This window comes from Corylus avellana, chromosome ca3 (genome assembly GCF_901000735.1).
Source record: "Corylus avellana chromosome ca3, CavTom2PMs-1.0".
Taxonomy (NCBI): domain Eukaryota; kingdom Viridiplantae; phylum Streptophyta; class Magnoliopsida; order Fagales; family Betulaceae; genus Corylus; species Corylus avellana.
Window position 1 is genome coordinate 10,095,050 of NC_081543.1, and position 13,614 is coordinate 10,108,663.

At 35.7% G+C, this 13,614-nt stretch overlaps 2 protein-coding genes across 3 annotated transcripts; one reads left to right on the forward strand and one right to left on the reverse strand.

The window, feature by feature from the left end:
• Positions 1-1,170: 1,170 nt before the first annotated feature.
• Positions 1,171-5,821, reverse strand: LOC132175527 (uncharacterized). Its single transcript, XM_059587497.1, has 5 exons — positions 5,440-5,821; positions 5,239-5,316; positions 2,771-2,852; positions 2,245-2,387; positions 1,171-1,480 (listed from the first exon to the last, which is right to left on the reverse strand). Exons 1-5 carry the CDS (start codon positions 5,704-5,706, stop codon positions 1,271-1,273), a joined length of 780 nt encoding a protein of 259 aa, XP_059443480.1. The 5' UTR covers positions 5,707-5,821; the 3' UTR covers positions 1,171-1,270.
• Positions 5,822-7,868: 2,047 nt separating this feature from the next.
• LOC132175917 (pentatricopeptide repeat-containing protein At5g65560-like) lies at positions 7,869-13,421 on the forward strand. Of its 2 annotated transcripts, none has more exons than XR_009439471.1 (2): positions 7,869-8,070; positions 11,792-13,421. XR_009439471.1 is itself a non-coding variant. In XM_059588010.1 (2 exons), the coding sequence occupies exon 2, from the start codon at positions 8,784-8,786 to the stop codon at positions 11,505-11,507; it is 2,724 nt and encodes a 907-aa protein (XP_059443993.1). In that variant the 5' UTR covers positions 7,888-8,070; positions 8,597-8,783; the 3' UTR covers positions 11,508-11,790. The 2 variants fall into 2 exon arrangements, 1 of the variants encoding a protein (XP_059443993.1); XM_059588010.1 differs by lacking the exon at positions 11,792-13,421 and adding an exon at positions 8,597-11,790 and having other exon boundaries at positions 7,888-8,070.
• The last annotated feature ends 193 nt before the right edge of the window (positions 13,422-13,614 follow it).

Consider the following 13,614-nt stretch of genomic DNA (forward strand, 5'->3'; position numbering starts at 1 on the left):
TTATCCCTAACCTATAAGTATAACAATAATTATAACATATATGAATATATGATATATTAATGAAAAATTATATAATTTAACTATAGTTAGTATAGCTATTAATATACACTAACACATATATTAACATATTAACATTTAGTATAATATATAGCTATGTTACTTTTGTACTTATGTTAGTATATTAACATATCAATTATTATATATAGGAGAAAGTCTACATATCTCTCTCAAACTACAACCCAATCGACAATGTTCCCTCAATTACGAAAACACCCTTAATAATTTTTTTTTTTTTTAAAAAAAAAAATAATAATAATAAATTCGTTTTTTCTTGAATAAAAGAAAATTATTTTTGGCTTTTTTTTTTTTTTTGTTTCAAATCTATTGGAGTATTTTTTGTATTATTGAAATAAATTTAGAGTCATTTTTGTCATTTTACTGGCCTTAGGCAAAACATTATCAATTTTTTGATAGTTTAAAGGTGACATTGTCAGATTGAAATTTTGAGGGGAACACTGTCAATTAGGTAGTAGCTTGAGAAGAGTATGTAGGCTTTTCCCATAGGGAAATATTAGGAGTACCAAATCTTTTACCAAGAGAGTCTTATCAAATTGATGTGCAGCTCATTCATTGGAGAGAAACAAAACAATTAATTAAAAAAATATAACAGATACCAATAAATGAACTACACATCAATTTGGTAAAATTCACTTAGTAAAAGATTTGGTATTCATAGCATTTCTCTTTCCCATATATATATATATATATATAGGAACGAGCTAACGAGCTAAGTCAAACTTTATATAAACTTTTTCACAAATATTAACCGATTTGAACCAAGTTTTATACAAGTTTGTATCATTTAATAATCGAACTTAATTTTGTGTTCACAAACGCCCATTTAATAATCAAACCAAGCTTAACCGAGTCGAGCCCAACCTTGTTTGAGAGTAAGCTTGTTTATTTACGTCCCTAGTTATGTGTGTACATCAGGACACACAATCATACTATCAATAAATAAATAAATCGAAAGTAAAATGTCATCTATGACACAATTGGGTCAGGTAGCCAAATTCGGATGTAACTCAAGAGCGCTAAAGCACATCTAATTTAATGAAATTTCAACTTTATCCTATTATATAGAGTTCAGATTTTAACCAACTCTCAAAATAATTTGTAACAGATAAATTTCTCTCGAAAATAGTATATATATATTAACACACACATCTCTTTAGTTATATTTACAAAGTATTGTCATCAATGACAACTATCAGTTTGACTCATTGAGCTTGGACAGTAGAAACAGGGAACCAGAGGAGAGGAGGATAGAAGCAGAGAAACAAAGCAAATCCGCAGGAGAGTGTAGAAGGGCCTTTTTGCTCTTGTCCAACAACCCAATTAGAAGAAGCATCACTATCACATGCCCAAGCTTGGTTTTCAGCCCATTGACGGTTTTCACATCCAGCCATTTAGGTCGTTCCTGGATAATGAAAGAAATGAAAAGGTAAACCACAAGCATAGACATAAGTTAAAGGGTTAACTTTCACTTACTCCTCCGAAGAATTAGCAGTTTTGCAATCATAGTCTCTAATTATTAATTTTTGCAATGTAGGTATCCAATATTTCAGTCACTTCTAATTTAATTCCTACCATTAGAGTTTAAAGTTAAACCAAGTGGCAAACGGGTGAAATTTAGCCATGGGTCACCATGAGGCAAATTTTGACCTTTTTTTTTAACAAGAGTATTTTGGTCGTTTTGGCATCTCTATTAGGATTTAATAGAAAGTCCCAACGAAAGAGCGAAATTAGAAGGGACTAAAAATTGAGAGCAAGTGATGATTCGAAGTTATAATTGCAAAACCACTAATACTTCATGGAGCAAGTGAAGTTAACCCTAAGTCAAAAGAAGGTACTTTAGTTTATTTGCATACTTCCAGCTGGTTCAGTTCACTCGTAACACTAATAAGTCAAGCACGGAAAAGCACAAAAGACCAGCAGACCTACAGAAGTTTTACACATCTTACATGCTAATAATAGAGCAAGGTTATTAGGAATTCCACCTAGTAATTTCATTTTTCCAATGCTTTTACGCTCTAAAACGGTAAAAAATTTATGAATGAACAATTAATTGTCTCAAAAACATCAACCAAAGTTGGCTTATGACCCTCTCACACAGGCTAAACTAGAAAGCAAAACAGAATTAGAAGTTTTGCAGTTGCTCAAAATTGCAGAAAAAATTCTGACCTTTAGAGTGAATAAGCCGAAGAAATTTGATTGGTGTGGAAGTCTTTCCTCTGATAGTGATTTCGCACTATCAAGATTGCTGACAAAGAGCTCATAGAGACCCATTCCAAAGACCAGCATCACCGTCCCCAAAAGATAGACATCTACGAGGTAATATAGTAGTAATTAGAGACTGCAGCTGACTAACTGTGAAAAAACAAATATAAAAGGTAAATTTCGTGTTTCAATGGTCAAAGTGAGGGAATTCGGTCAAATTTGGTTTTTCCATCCATTCTAATGGTCAACGCTATTGTAATGGCATTTTTACCACAAAATGGTAGGTTGATGTATCCAAGTATCACACCTGTCAATTCGAGGGGCTTCTTTTAAAATGGCTAGTAATTCAGAGAGCTTAAGTGTATTTAACCCTAAAAGATAGTACAAAAGTCCACCTTTGAGGAGGAGCAAGTAACAGATTAGGGGCATGAATAACAAGGATAATTCATTCTTCAAAAAAAAAAAACAAGGATAATTCATAAAGACTCACCGATGGCCTCAACCAGCAATAGAATCACTTTTCCCCGATTTACAAAGTACTCCATAAAAGATGATACAACGAAAGTGCAGCCCTGCATGTCAACAGTGTAAATCAATGCATTGAGGAGATTCACGTTAAGTAACAGGTCATCAAAGCCATAGCAAGCAAGAACACAAGTAAACACCATCTATAGTATTTTTTTTTTTTTTCTAAAAAAAAGAAAAAGAAAAAGGAAATGAACAAGTTTTGACATATAAAAGATCTAAGCTATTGAACTAAAATAAAAGCTCTTGAATTCAACAAATATTGTCATCGAAAATTCACTTGCCTGACCACCAAATGGGATTACAATAATTATCACAATTCACAAGTTTGTACACATCTTGAGATAAATACAAAAAGAATAGCACGTTTGCAACTTTTTTATGACAAAACTAACTCTCTTCTTCATCAGTGGGCTTGAACCTTGAATTTTAACCTAGAGTAACTAGGGAAACCCTCTTCATCCGATTGTGCTAGAGCTCGCTCATCATTATTCATGAGATTATCCACACTAATACATCCATCTTTTAACATGGCAAAGAAAAAAAAAATGTTTCTGTATCTTTTACTAATTATATATGCACATTCTCTCATTTCATATCCCAACAGAGCACTCAAAATTGTTGTCTATCTTATAGGACTGGCATGCTTATTAGATACTACACCTGCAAACGTCATGAAGAATTATTTTACTTTTTTAGGCACTATTATTAAAAGAGAGTCCATGATTTAATGAAGTTTGCAAGTTTTCTCCTTGTAACCATGATTTTATTTGAGTAACCAAACTTCATTTATTTTTCACATCCCAAGAAATTCTCCACGAGTCAACTCCAATGTCTCAAAATATCAAAATACAAAAGCAACGATGTACGAATACATAAACAAACTTTCTTGAGCTTTTTGTCCCTAATTTTTAGGTAAATTCTCTTGTATACTTCCTATGTAGAATGTAGTTGGAGGCACCTTACACTTTTAATGATAATTTGATTATTTATCAACAAAAAAAAAAAACAAAAAAACATAAACAAATAGAGATGATTTAATTCATTCATATGATGCAATGGTTCAACAGACGGTATTTACTAACTAAAGTTAGCTTTTAGCTTTCATGAAGTATTTGAAAGGAACTCAGACCGTGTTAGTTCTTAGTTTCCTGATCTTTTTAAAGAGCCAGTCTCATGCCTTGAGATAGGAGCAGGGTTGCCGTAGGTTAACAACCAGCAAAAACTTAGTCACATCAGTTGAATGGATCCTTCAGAGTAATGAGTGGTGATTTCCCTTAATAGTGCCGCATCAATCACAAAGCAACAAGAAGCGGGCAAAAGTTAGCTAGGATGATCCGTTTAAGCGTTGTGTTAGATCAATACTCAGATGTAGTGAGAAGTGGACAAGAGCTCCCACGCTATTGGTTTGAGGGAAAGATGAGGGAGAGCTGCTTTTGAGATAAATCCAATGAGAAAGGGTGACTTAATTTAAGAGGGATGGGTGAAAATGGTTAGAAGGAGACCTAAAATAATATGGATAGAAGCAATGATAAAAGATGTGATGTATAAGATCTGACAAATAGAATGGTGAGAAGAAATGCATATGAACTCACCTCTATTAGTTGAAAAATGATTTTTGAGCCACCCCTTACTAGGGATTAAGAGTTGGCTGAGTGAACTTGAGTTCTATAATGCATTTGAAAGGGACATGTACGAATAGCATACTCAAAGGTCATGGCTTATAGGCAAATATGAAATATTAGACGGAATCTCTTTTTCTTTTTTATGAATAACCATCATTTTACTAGCCAAACAATCCAATTACAAAAAACATTCCAGACTTAACAGGACCTCAGCAGCTAAAAACCTATAACTCAACCAAACACCTTTCCCTCAGCTCAAAAACTACTTACAAAAACCAACTGCTTGATATCGCAACAGCACAACCCACCTACCAGCTACCCTTTAAATTGAATAACTTTCTACTACTATTATATACAAATTTGCAACTACTACATCTACTACAAACAGAGCCACCTTCTACAGACTACCAACAAATAAAACAGACAATTAGATTAGAATCTTCTTCGAACCGACCCATTTTTTGGACGAAGGGACATTTCCTGTCCCAATGAGTAAATTTTCAGACTTATTTATACAATATTTTAGAGCTTGATAACTAGTTTCAAATATGATTATCACATTAGATGCTTATCAACGCCTCAAATCAAATTATGACCATTTTGAAAAATCAGTTTTCTTAGATTGTTTATCAGACAGCTGGAATTTTTAACAGTAACTGGAGTTTGGGCCGAATTGTATAACTCCAATTTGTATAAAGACCTCAAAAATGTGGGTTTTCAAATTATTTGGACATAGCCATATTCGATCACACCAAAACCCAGATGAATACCTAACAAAAACAAAATAAAAAAATAAAATAAAAATTACCTTGATAAAACATAAAAATGATCCAACCAAAGACCCCGATACTCCCAGAAGCGCGATGAAGCGACATCGGTAAATAGCCTACATATCATAAAAGAAAGTAATATAAAAAATAAAAAATAAAAATAAAAAATTGCGAAAATCAGAAAGGAGGTGTTTGGTTGTAAAGACTTTTGTTCAATTTGAAATTATAAAAGGTTCTACCTTCTCAATGTTCTCTTCAGAAGCTACCAAGTTCCCCGGCGTATTGCCATACGCGCTGGAGTCGGATCCAATACCCGATTCAATTACAGGCGATGAAGAGTGTCCCCAGCTGGTGCTCATGGGAACAGGAAATCTGACATTACGTGGCCTAAATTCGAAGACCCTTTCCACATTTGGATTGAATTTGGAAGTTTGGGTGAAGACTGGTGGAGTTGGTTTTGGTGGTGTACTAATGGGTTTTGTGATGAACGGCGAAGATGCTTTCATGGTTACCGGAAACGGATAGTTTTGGCCCAAAAAAAGAAAAAAAAAAAAGTTGATCTACAAGGGGATGAGTTCGTGGAAGACTCACTGCCATGTGTGTCTGCGTATTCGCGCGTGTGAGAGATAGAGAGAGGAAATGAAATAATGAAAGTAAATAATTAAAATTGTGAAACAATTGGAAATGCTTTAAAAAAAAATTGATAGTTAAAATAAAGAAAGAAATTTGATTTTTGACTATTTTGGCTAATAAAATTTTATGAGGCTACTAAGGATTAGCTTGGCATTGCAATTTCATAAATACAAAGTGTGATTTTAAACAAAATCACAAGAAAATAATTTATGCCCGCTTAATTGTATTTAAAAAAATCAAGCTTTCAAATTATACTTTTTAAAATCCTTAAAACCCCCCAAAACCCAACTATCTCTCACCCTCTCCCTCTTTTCTCTCATATCATGCAGCCTCCGAGCCCTCCACCCTCTGGTCCTTATTTTCTCTCATCTCAGGCACGCAGCTCAGGCTCCATCTTTCTCATTTCTTTGATTCTCTCAATCACGCCTCCCTCTCCCTTAGCCTCACTCATTCACTTTGCCCAGCTCCCGCTCACTCTTCATCCACTGGAGCTCCAATCACAAGGTTTGTTTCTTGAGAGCATCTTTTGTGTGGTCGGTGTACAAAATGTGACTTTTGTGCCCGCCACTCAATGAATGACACATCATACTATCATAAATTACAAAACAATTTTGGCTACACTTGATGATAGTCTCATCATAAATCAAAACCAAAATAGCTGCTCAGTTCACCAACCTTCATGCCCAACCCACGCCGGCACGCCGCAACAACCCACGGTGCACAACTTAGGCCGACATCCCCCACAGCCGGCTTCAAAAATCCCACGCCGGCACCCTCACCCAACCTAGCAGGACCCCACCTAGCCCATACCCAACCCACCTGCTCTTCGGCTAAGGAATCAGAATAACCCATTCCTCCATTGGTAAGTTTAAAAGCATCCACATCAAGTTAGGCAAAATTTAGTTAAATTTAACTTCTAAAATGCACTTTATTAGTTATAACTAGTCACTTTTTAAGACTACCCAATAGAAAACTTTATATATTTTTCTACTTTAACTAAATATTATATTTTTATTGTAAAATCAAATTACTTTAACTAAAAACTTCTTATTTTATAATCATAAGTTAGGACTGTCAATTTTGACACAACTCGCAAACCCAACACGAAATTACCGAGTTTGAGTGACATGTTACACCCGCACTTATTTATATATAATAATATAAATATATATTAAATATTTTTTATTATTTAAATATATAATAAAACATTCAAAACGATGCCGTTTTGGTGTTTAATACAAAATGAGCATCGTTTTGGAGGGAGAACTGAGATGACACCCTTCTCTGCCTCTCAATCTCATTCTCTCATTTTCTCAGAAAAAGAAAGAAACTCACGCCGAGCCTCTCTCTCTCTCTGTGTCTCTCTTGCTCTTGCTCTAATGTCAATGCTCAACGCTCTCTCTCAGATTTAACAGTCTCCGTCAGCAGCACTCGTTGTCGCTGAGTTGCTTTGCTGGCTCTCGGGCTTTCGCATCTAAAACGACGTCGTAGGAACTGCTATGCGATCAGCCCTCGGACGCTGATCCGGCCCCTCGGATGCCAATTGTAGGTCTTGATTTGTTTGTTTTACTCGGTTTTGAAACGTGGGAAATATGGGTTTGTTTTGTTTGTTTGTTTGGAGTGTTTTTTACCTCATGGGGTGAAGCCGTGTGTGTGTGTGTGGGGTGGTGGGGGAAGTGTGCATACAAGTTTGGATCTCGGCAGCAATGCAGTGTCGGTTTTAGCGGGAAAATGAGAGGAAATCAGTTTCTGGGTATTCTGGAACGATTTGGAGGGGATGAAATTCTTGAGGGAAAGAAATAGAAATCGTTGGAGGGGAAGAAATCGTTGGCGCCAGCAGTCAATAAATGGGGGTTTTTTGCAGATTTTGTTAAATTTTTTGACAAAAGCTAGAAATGGCTAGTTTGATGCGGATGCTCAAGTTTGGTCTTTGTTGTTTTAATTTGATGTTGAGATGGGTATTATCCGGTGTAGTCAGACCTATTTTCTAATTTGCAACATGCTGATTTGTTATTCATTGAGTGGGTTGCACAAAAGGTGATTTTTGTGCAACGACCACTTTGAATATATTCTCTTGCTTCTTTCATTCCCTCTCTCGCGCTCTCTCTGTCTCAGTCTAGACTCTAAACCCTAATTATTTCAATTTTCAGATAAACCTCTTAACGTCTTTGTTTCTAACAAGTTTATTTCAATTATTTCAGATCAACCCCTCTCTCTATCTCAGCCATCGACCTCGGGTAAGAAACTTTGATTTAGGTTTTCTTAATTAGTTTTGATTTATGCATGTCTTATTTTATTTTTCATACAAGAATCCTACTCTAAATGAGAAAGTGTGCATTTATACTTTGTATTGCAGTGTTTTATAAATTTTTGATGCTTTTCTACAACAAATTTTTACTAGGTTTTTATTGCTTAATTGCAAGCTAAAATTCATTCGAAGTCTTTGTTCACTTTGGGCTTGTGGTTGTTTGATTGAGATTGATGGTGGGTATTGAAAATTTTAGATCTTTGCCACTGGAAGTTTGTTGATAACTGAGAACAGGGTTTTTGAGCTGATTTGATGGGTGCTAGTTCAAGATGATATATATATTTTGAAATTATATGGATTAAATAGTAAAAGATATGTCATTCATATGAAATTTGGTGTGCATGTTGAGTGATAACAGAATGTGTAACCTAGCAATAGGAGTGCCAAAATATTAATCTAATTGATAGTGAGATGATAATGCAGTACTTATTTGTTTTTTTTTCCACTTATTGTAGACTCATGGATGGTCGTTCAAGTAGTGGTATTGTCAGGAGGTAATGGAATTTTTTTGGAGGTGAGGTGGGGCATTTGACCCCTCTCGACCCCCCTCCCTCCGCCCCTGCTTCCATTCAATGTCTCACATGAAATTCTTCAAGAGAGTTGTATTGTAAGCAGTATTTCTATACTCTACTGAAGGTATATATGAGGAAACCCCTCAAAACCTCATCTTCCTTTCACTTTCAAACCCTCATTTCTCAATTGGATTCACCCCATTTTCCCAAATTCTCATCCAAACCCAACTTTTTACCCACACCTTTGGAAGACCCTCTGCCGAACTTGGTCTCCAAAATTTGTAACATCCTCTATGATCCCCAATGGGAAAAGAACCCACAACTAAAATCCTTAAGTCCCAGACTCAAACCCCACCATGTATCCAAGATTCTTCAAATCCATAACAACACAGACTCAGCCTTACGCTTCTTCTACTGGGTCTCAAAGCAGCATTTCTACAAGCATGATATGAACTGCTTTATATCACTGCTGAATAGACTAGTGCGTGACTGCCAATTTGCACATGCGGACCACGTGAGGATCCTTATGATCAAAGCTTGTCAAAACGAGGGCGAGCTCAAGCAAGCTATGTCGTATTTTGATGAGATAAGTGGATCTGGTTTTGGGTTTACTTTGTATAGCTTTAATACACTTTTAATTCAATTGGGAAAGTTTGATATGATTGATGTCGCACAGGATGTTTATACTAAAATATTGAGTAGTGGGATTAGGCCAAGTTTGTTGACATTCAATACTATGATTAATTTGTTATGTAAGAAGGGTAAGGTGCAAGAGGCAGAGTTGATTTTGAGTAAGATTTTTCAGTATGATTTGTGCCCCGATGTTTTTACATATACGTCTTTGATTCTTGGGCATTGTAGGAATGGTAATTTGAAGCCAGCATTTAGGGTTTTCAATAGGATGGTGAAGGAGGGGTGTAACCCAAATTCTGTTACATACTCGACTCTTATTAATGGGTTATGCAGTGATGGGAGGCTGGAAGAGGCATTAGACATGATGAAAGAAATGATTGAGAAAGGGATTGAGCCAACTGTGTATACTTATACAGTTCCAATTACTTCATTATGTGAGGCTGGGTGTGTGAATGAGGCTATTGAGCTTGTGTGTAGCATGCGGAAGAGGGGCTGTAATCCAAATGTTCAGACGTATACTGCATTGATCAGTGGGTTGGCTCGAGCTAGGAAACTTGAGGTTGCAATTGGGCTATACCACAAGATGTTGAAAAATGGTATGTTTCCGAGCACAGTAACGTACAATGCTTTGGTGAATGAATTGTGTGCTGGAGGAAGATTTGGTGTTGCTTTGAATATTTTTTATTGGATGGAAGGTCATAGTATGTTGAATGTGCAAACATACAATGAAATTATAAAGGGATTTTGCCTCATGGGTAATGTTAAGAAGGCAATGATTCTTTTCAACAAAATGCTTAAAGCTGGCCCCTTCCCAACTGTGGTTACATATAATACACTCATCAATGGGTACCTTAAATTGGGAAACCTGAACAATGCTTTGAGATTATTGGATATGATGAAGGAGAGTGGATGTAACCCAGATGAGTGGACTTATAGCAAACTTATTTCGGGGTTTTGCAAGGGTGGCAAGTTGGATTTTGCATCTACTCTTTTCCATGAAATGGTGGAAAGAGGTATTAGTCCAAACCAGGTCAGTTACACTGCTATGATCAATGGATACTCTGCAGATGGTAGATTGGATGTTGCCTTATCATTACTTGAGAAGATGGAGGAAAGTGGTTGCTATCCAAGTATTGAAACCTACAATTCCATTGTAAGTGGGTTGTCCAAAGATAATCAATTTTCTGAAGCTGAGAAGTTGTGTAACAAGTTAGCAGAGAAAGGATTGTTGCCAAATGTCATTACCTACACATCTTTGATTGATGGGCTCTGCAGAAATGGTGGGACTAATCTTGCCTTCACGATCTTCCATGAAATGGAAAAAAGAAATTGCTCACCAAATTTGTACACATATACTTCACTCATTTATGGGTTATGTCTAGAGGGTAAAGCTGATGATGCGGAGAGGTTACTAGAAGAAATGGAGAGGAAGGGAATAGTTCCTGATGAGGTGACATTTACATCACTCATTGATGGTTTTGTTATGCAGGGAAATCTAGATCATGCATTCTTACTTTTTAGGCGAATGGTTAATGTAAGCTGCATACCCAACTACCGAACTTACAGTGTGTTGTTGAAAGGGTTGCAAAAAGAATGTAAGTTGCTCACAAAAAACGTTGTGGCACAGCATGTGTACAGTTGCAGCTCAGATGAGAGATATACTGATTTTGAAGTTTTATGTAATCTGTTGACTAGATTGTCAGAGATTGGATGTGGACCTACTGTCGATACCTATACTACTCTAGTGAGAGGCTTGTGTAGAGAAGGCAAATCATGGGAGGCGGAACAGTTGATCGAGAACATGAGGGAGAGAGGCTTGTGCCCTAATCAAGATATCTATAACTCTATATTAGTTGCTCATTGCAAGAACTTAGCAGTGGACTATGCTCTAAATATATTCAATTTGATGGTAACTAGAGGCTTTGAGCTCCATTTATCAACCTACAAAGCACTTATTTGTGCTCTCTGCAGGGCTAGCCTGTTGGGAGAAGCTCAAACTTTGTTTGAGAGCATGCTTCAGAAAGAATGGAACAACGATGAGATTGTTTGGACAATATTGGTTGATGGGTTACTGAAGGAAGGGCAATCAGATCTATGTTTGAAGCTTCTTCACGTCATGGAATCTAGAAATTGCATTCTCAACTTCCATACATATGTAATCTTGGCTAGAGAATTGTCTAAATTAGACAAATCCATAGGAACACATCATATTTCTAGTTAATTATTTCATTTTGAGACTTTGTCTGTAATAATTCATTTTGGGTAACCGTAACTTGGATGTTTATCATTATCATTTGATGTTTGCTTAGTTGTTCTAGTATAATTGATAGGATGAATGTTATAACGATTCTTTTAAAGTATTAAAAAAAACTTATGTTGTAGGCTCTCTTATGCGAGTTCAAGATCCATTGGTCTTATTCCTATGTGTATTTTGCTTTTCGAGGAATGTTTCACTAACTGGCACTCTTTTAATGAAGGCTTATGCTCTTGTTTGTGTTTGTACAGTTGAATGGAAATTTTGTGAGATGCCGTTGATTCCTTTAACTTCTGGAGCCTTTATTGCATGTCAGTGAATCAACAATTTAAATATCGCAACAGCTTTGATATCCCTATTATTTTTGTGCATAATGTTCATGGGTGTTGCTAGTTCCTGATTTTCTTGTTGACATTCTTCTAGTATGCAAAGTAGGTGTTTTTTAACCCCCCGTTGAAGTAATTTTAATTATTTGCATAATTGTTTTACTATCTTTATTGTGGAAAGAGCAATGTGGTTCTTTTAATTATATTTTTTTGTCCCTTTTCTCTTTCCCAAGTTGCTCAACACCCATCAAGCCAAAACTTTCTTCAGTTTGCTTACGTTTTTGTTTCTTGATCATTATTTTTGGGATGATGCCTTTGGTGGTAGAAGGGAAAAGAGTAATGGCTCTTTTTAAAGAGCCACTGCTTTAGTTTGTTGTGAGTTCAATTTATTCTCTTTTTACTAGTGTTTGCTGGTTATTATTCATTTTATTTTCTCCGATGATGCAGAATTTGTATCAATACAATGATGTTAGTTCTACTCATAGTTTTTTTTTTCTTTTGATAAATAGCAAAAATTCATTGAAAACCAAAGGACGCACCCAAGTACACAAGAAATATACAAAAGAAGCACCTATTCAGAGAAAGAAAAGAAATCAAGAAAGTCATTAAAACCACTTCTCCTCAACATATATCACAGAATTTTCCAATTGACATGATCAAAAGCTTTTTCTAAATCTAGTTTGCAAAGACACCTACTATCGAGGCATTTATTAGTAATAAGATAAGGATTTAGAATCTGCTTTCCCCAGATGAAAGTGTTTTGACTGTTGGGAATAATCTTCTCTAAAACCATTTTCAGTCTGATTGCAAGTGCTTTGGCAATGATCTTGTAAATGCCGCTTACTAGACTAATTGGGCAAAAATCTTTAAGCTAAGTAGCCCCTAAAATCTTTGGAATAAGAACGAATAAAGTAGCATTAAGACTCTTTTCAAACTTGCTTCTAGCATGAAAGTCATGAAAACCTCCCTAATATCTTCTTTTATAACATCCCAGGAAGCTTGGAAGAAAGGCATAGAGAAGCCATCAGGGCTTTATCACCCTTTCCACAAATCCCTCAAATTTTAGCTACATATATTCAAATTTGAAATATCTTGGTACCCCTGAAAGTCTCTACAATCAAGAAGGATCAGGAAGTGATTCAAACAAAGTCTGGTCTAGGATATTGGCCTTCCCACTCTGGGAAGACTAGAAATGTAGGTTCTTTTTTGCTGTATTTTGCATTGTGGCATAAGCCCTGCTCTTTTTAATTCTAAATTTTTACAGTTAAATGTTCTGACAGATGAGTGCTTTCTTCTTACCTCAATTGAGTTTCCTAATTTTGGAAGTTTGTAAGATGCAGTGGGTTTTCTATTGTGAGAGTACAATCAGCAAATGTCAACAGCATTAGTATCTTTATTACTCTTTTATCCCGTTTCTCTTCCATCATTTGTGCATCTAACTATTGGATAGTGTATGAACTTTAGTTTTAGTAGCAGTTACTTTGTTGGGGAGATTGAAGGGACCCAATAGTGGCTCTTCATCTAGATGGTTACTACTGTCATTTGTACTTAAGCTCAGTTTCAGTTGCTCTTTTTTAAGAGTAATGTTATAAGTCTTCTTAGAATCCTCATAGAGTCATCTCAAATGTGACGTGGCTTTTAAAATTACCATTGAATTTGAGATGTGATTTATTGACTTTTGATCTATTGGTGATTTTAAAAGCCACATTATATTTAGGATGACTCTAGAAGGATTCTAGGAAGACTTA

Excerpts from the sequence above, each read along its gene's own strand:
- LOC132175527 (XM_059587497.1), bottom strand. The coding sequence starts at position 5,706 with ATGAAAGCATCTTCGCCGTTCATCACAAAACCCATTAGTACACCACCA. Across the intron at positions 2,388-2,770 it reads ATTGCTGGTTGAGGCCATCG|ATGTCTATCTTTTGGGGACG; the intron begins GTGAGTCTTTAT and ends ATTACCTCGTAG. Across the intron at positions 1,481-2,244 it reads TCGGCTTATTCACTCTAAAG|GAACGACCTAAATGGCTGGA; the intron begins GTCAGAATTTTT and ends TTCATTATCCAG.
- LOC132175917 (XM_059588010.1), top strand. The coding sequence starts at position 8,784 with ATGAGGAAACCCCTCAAAACCTCATCTTCCTTTCACTTTCAAACCCTC.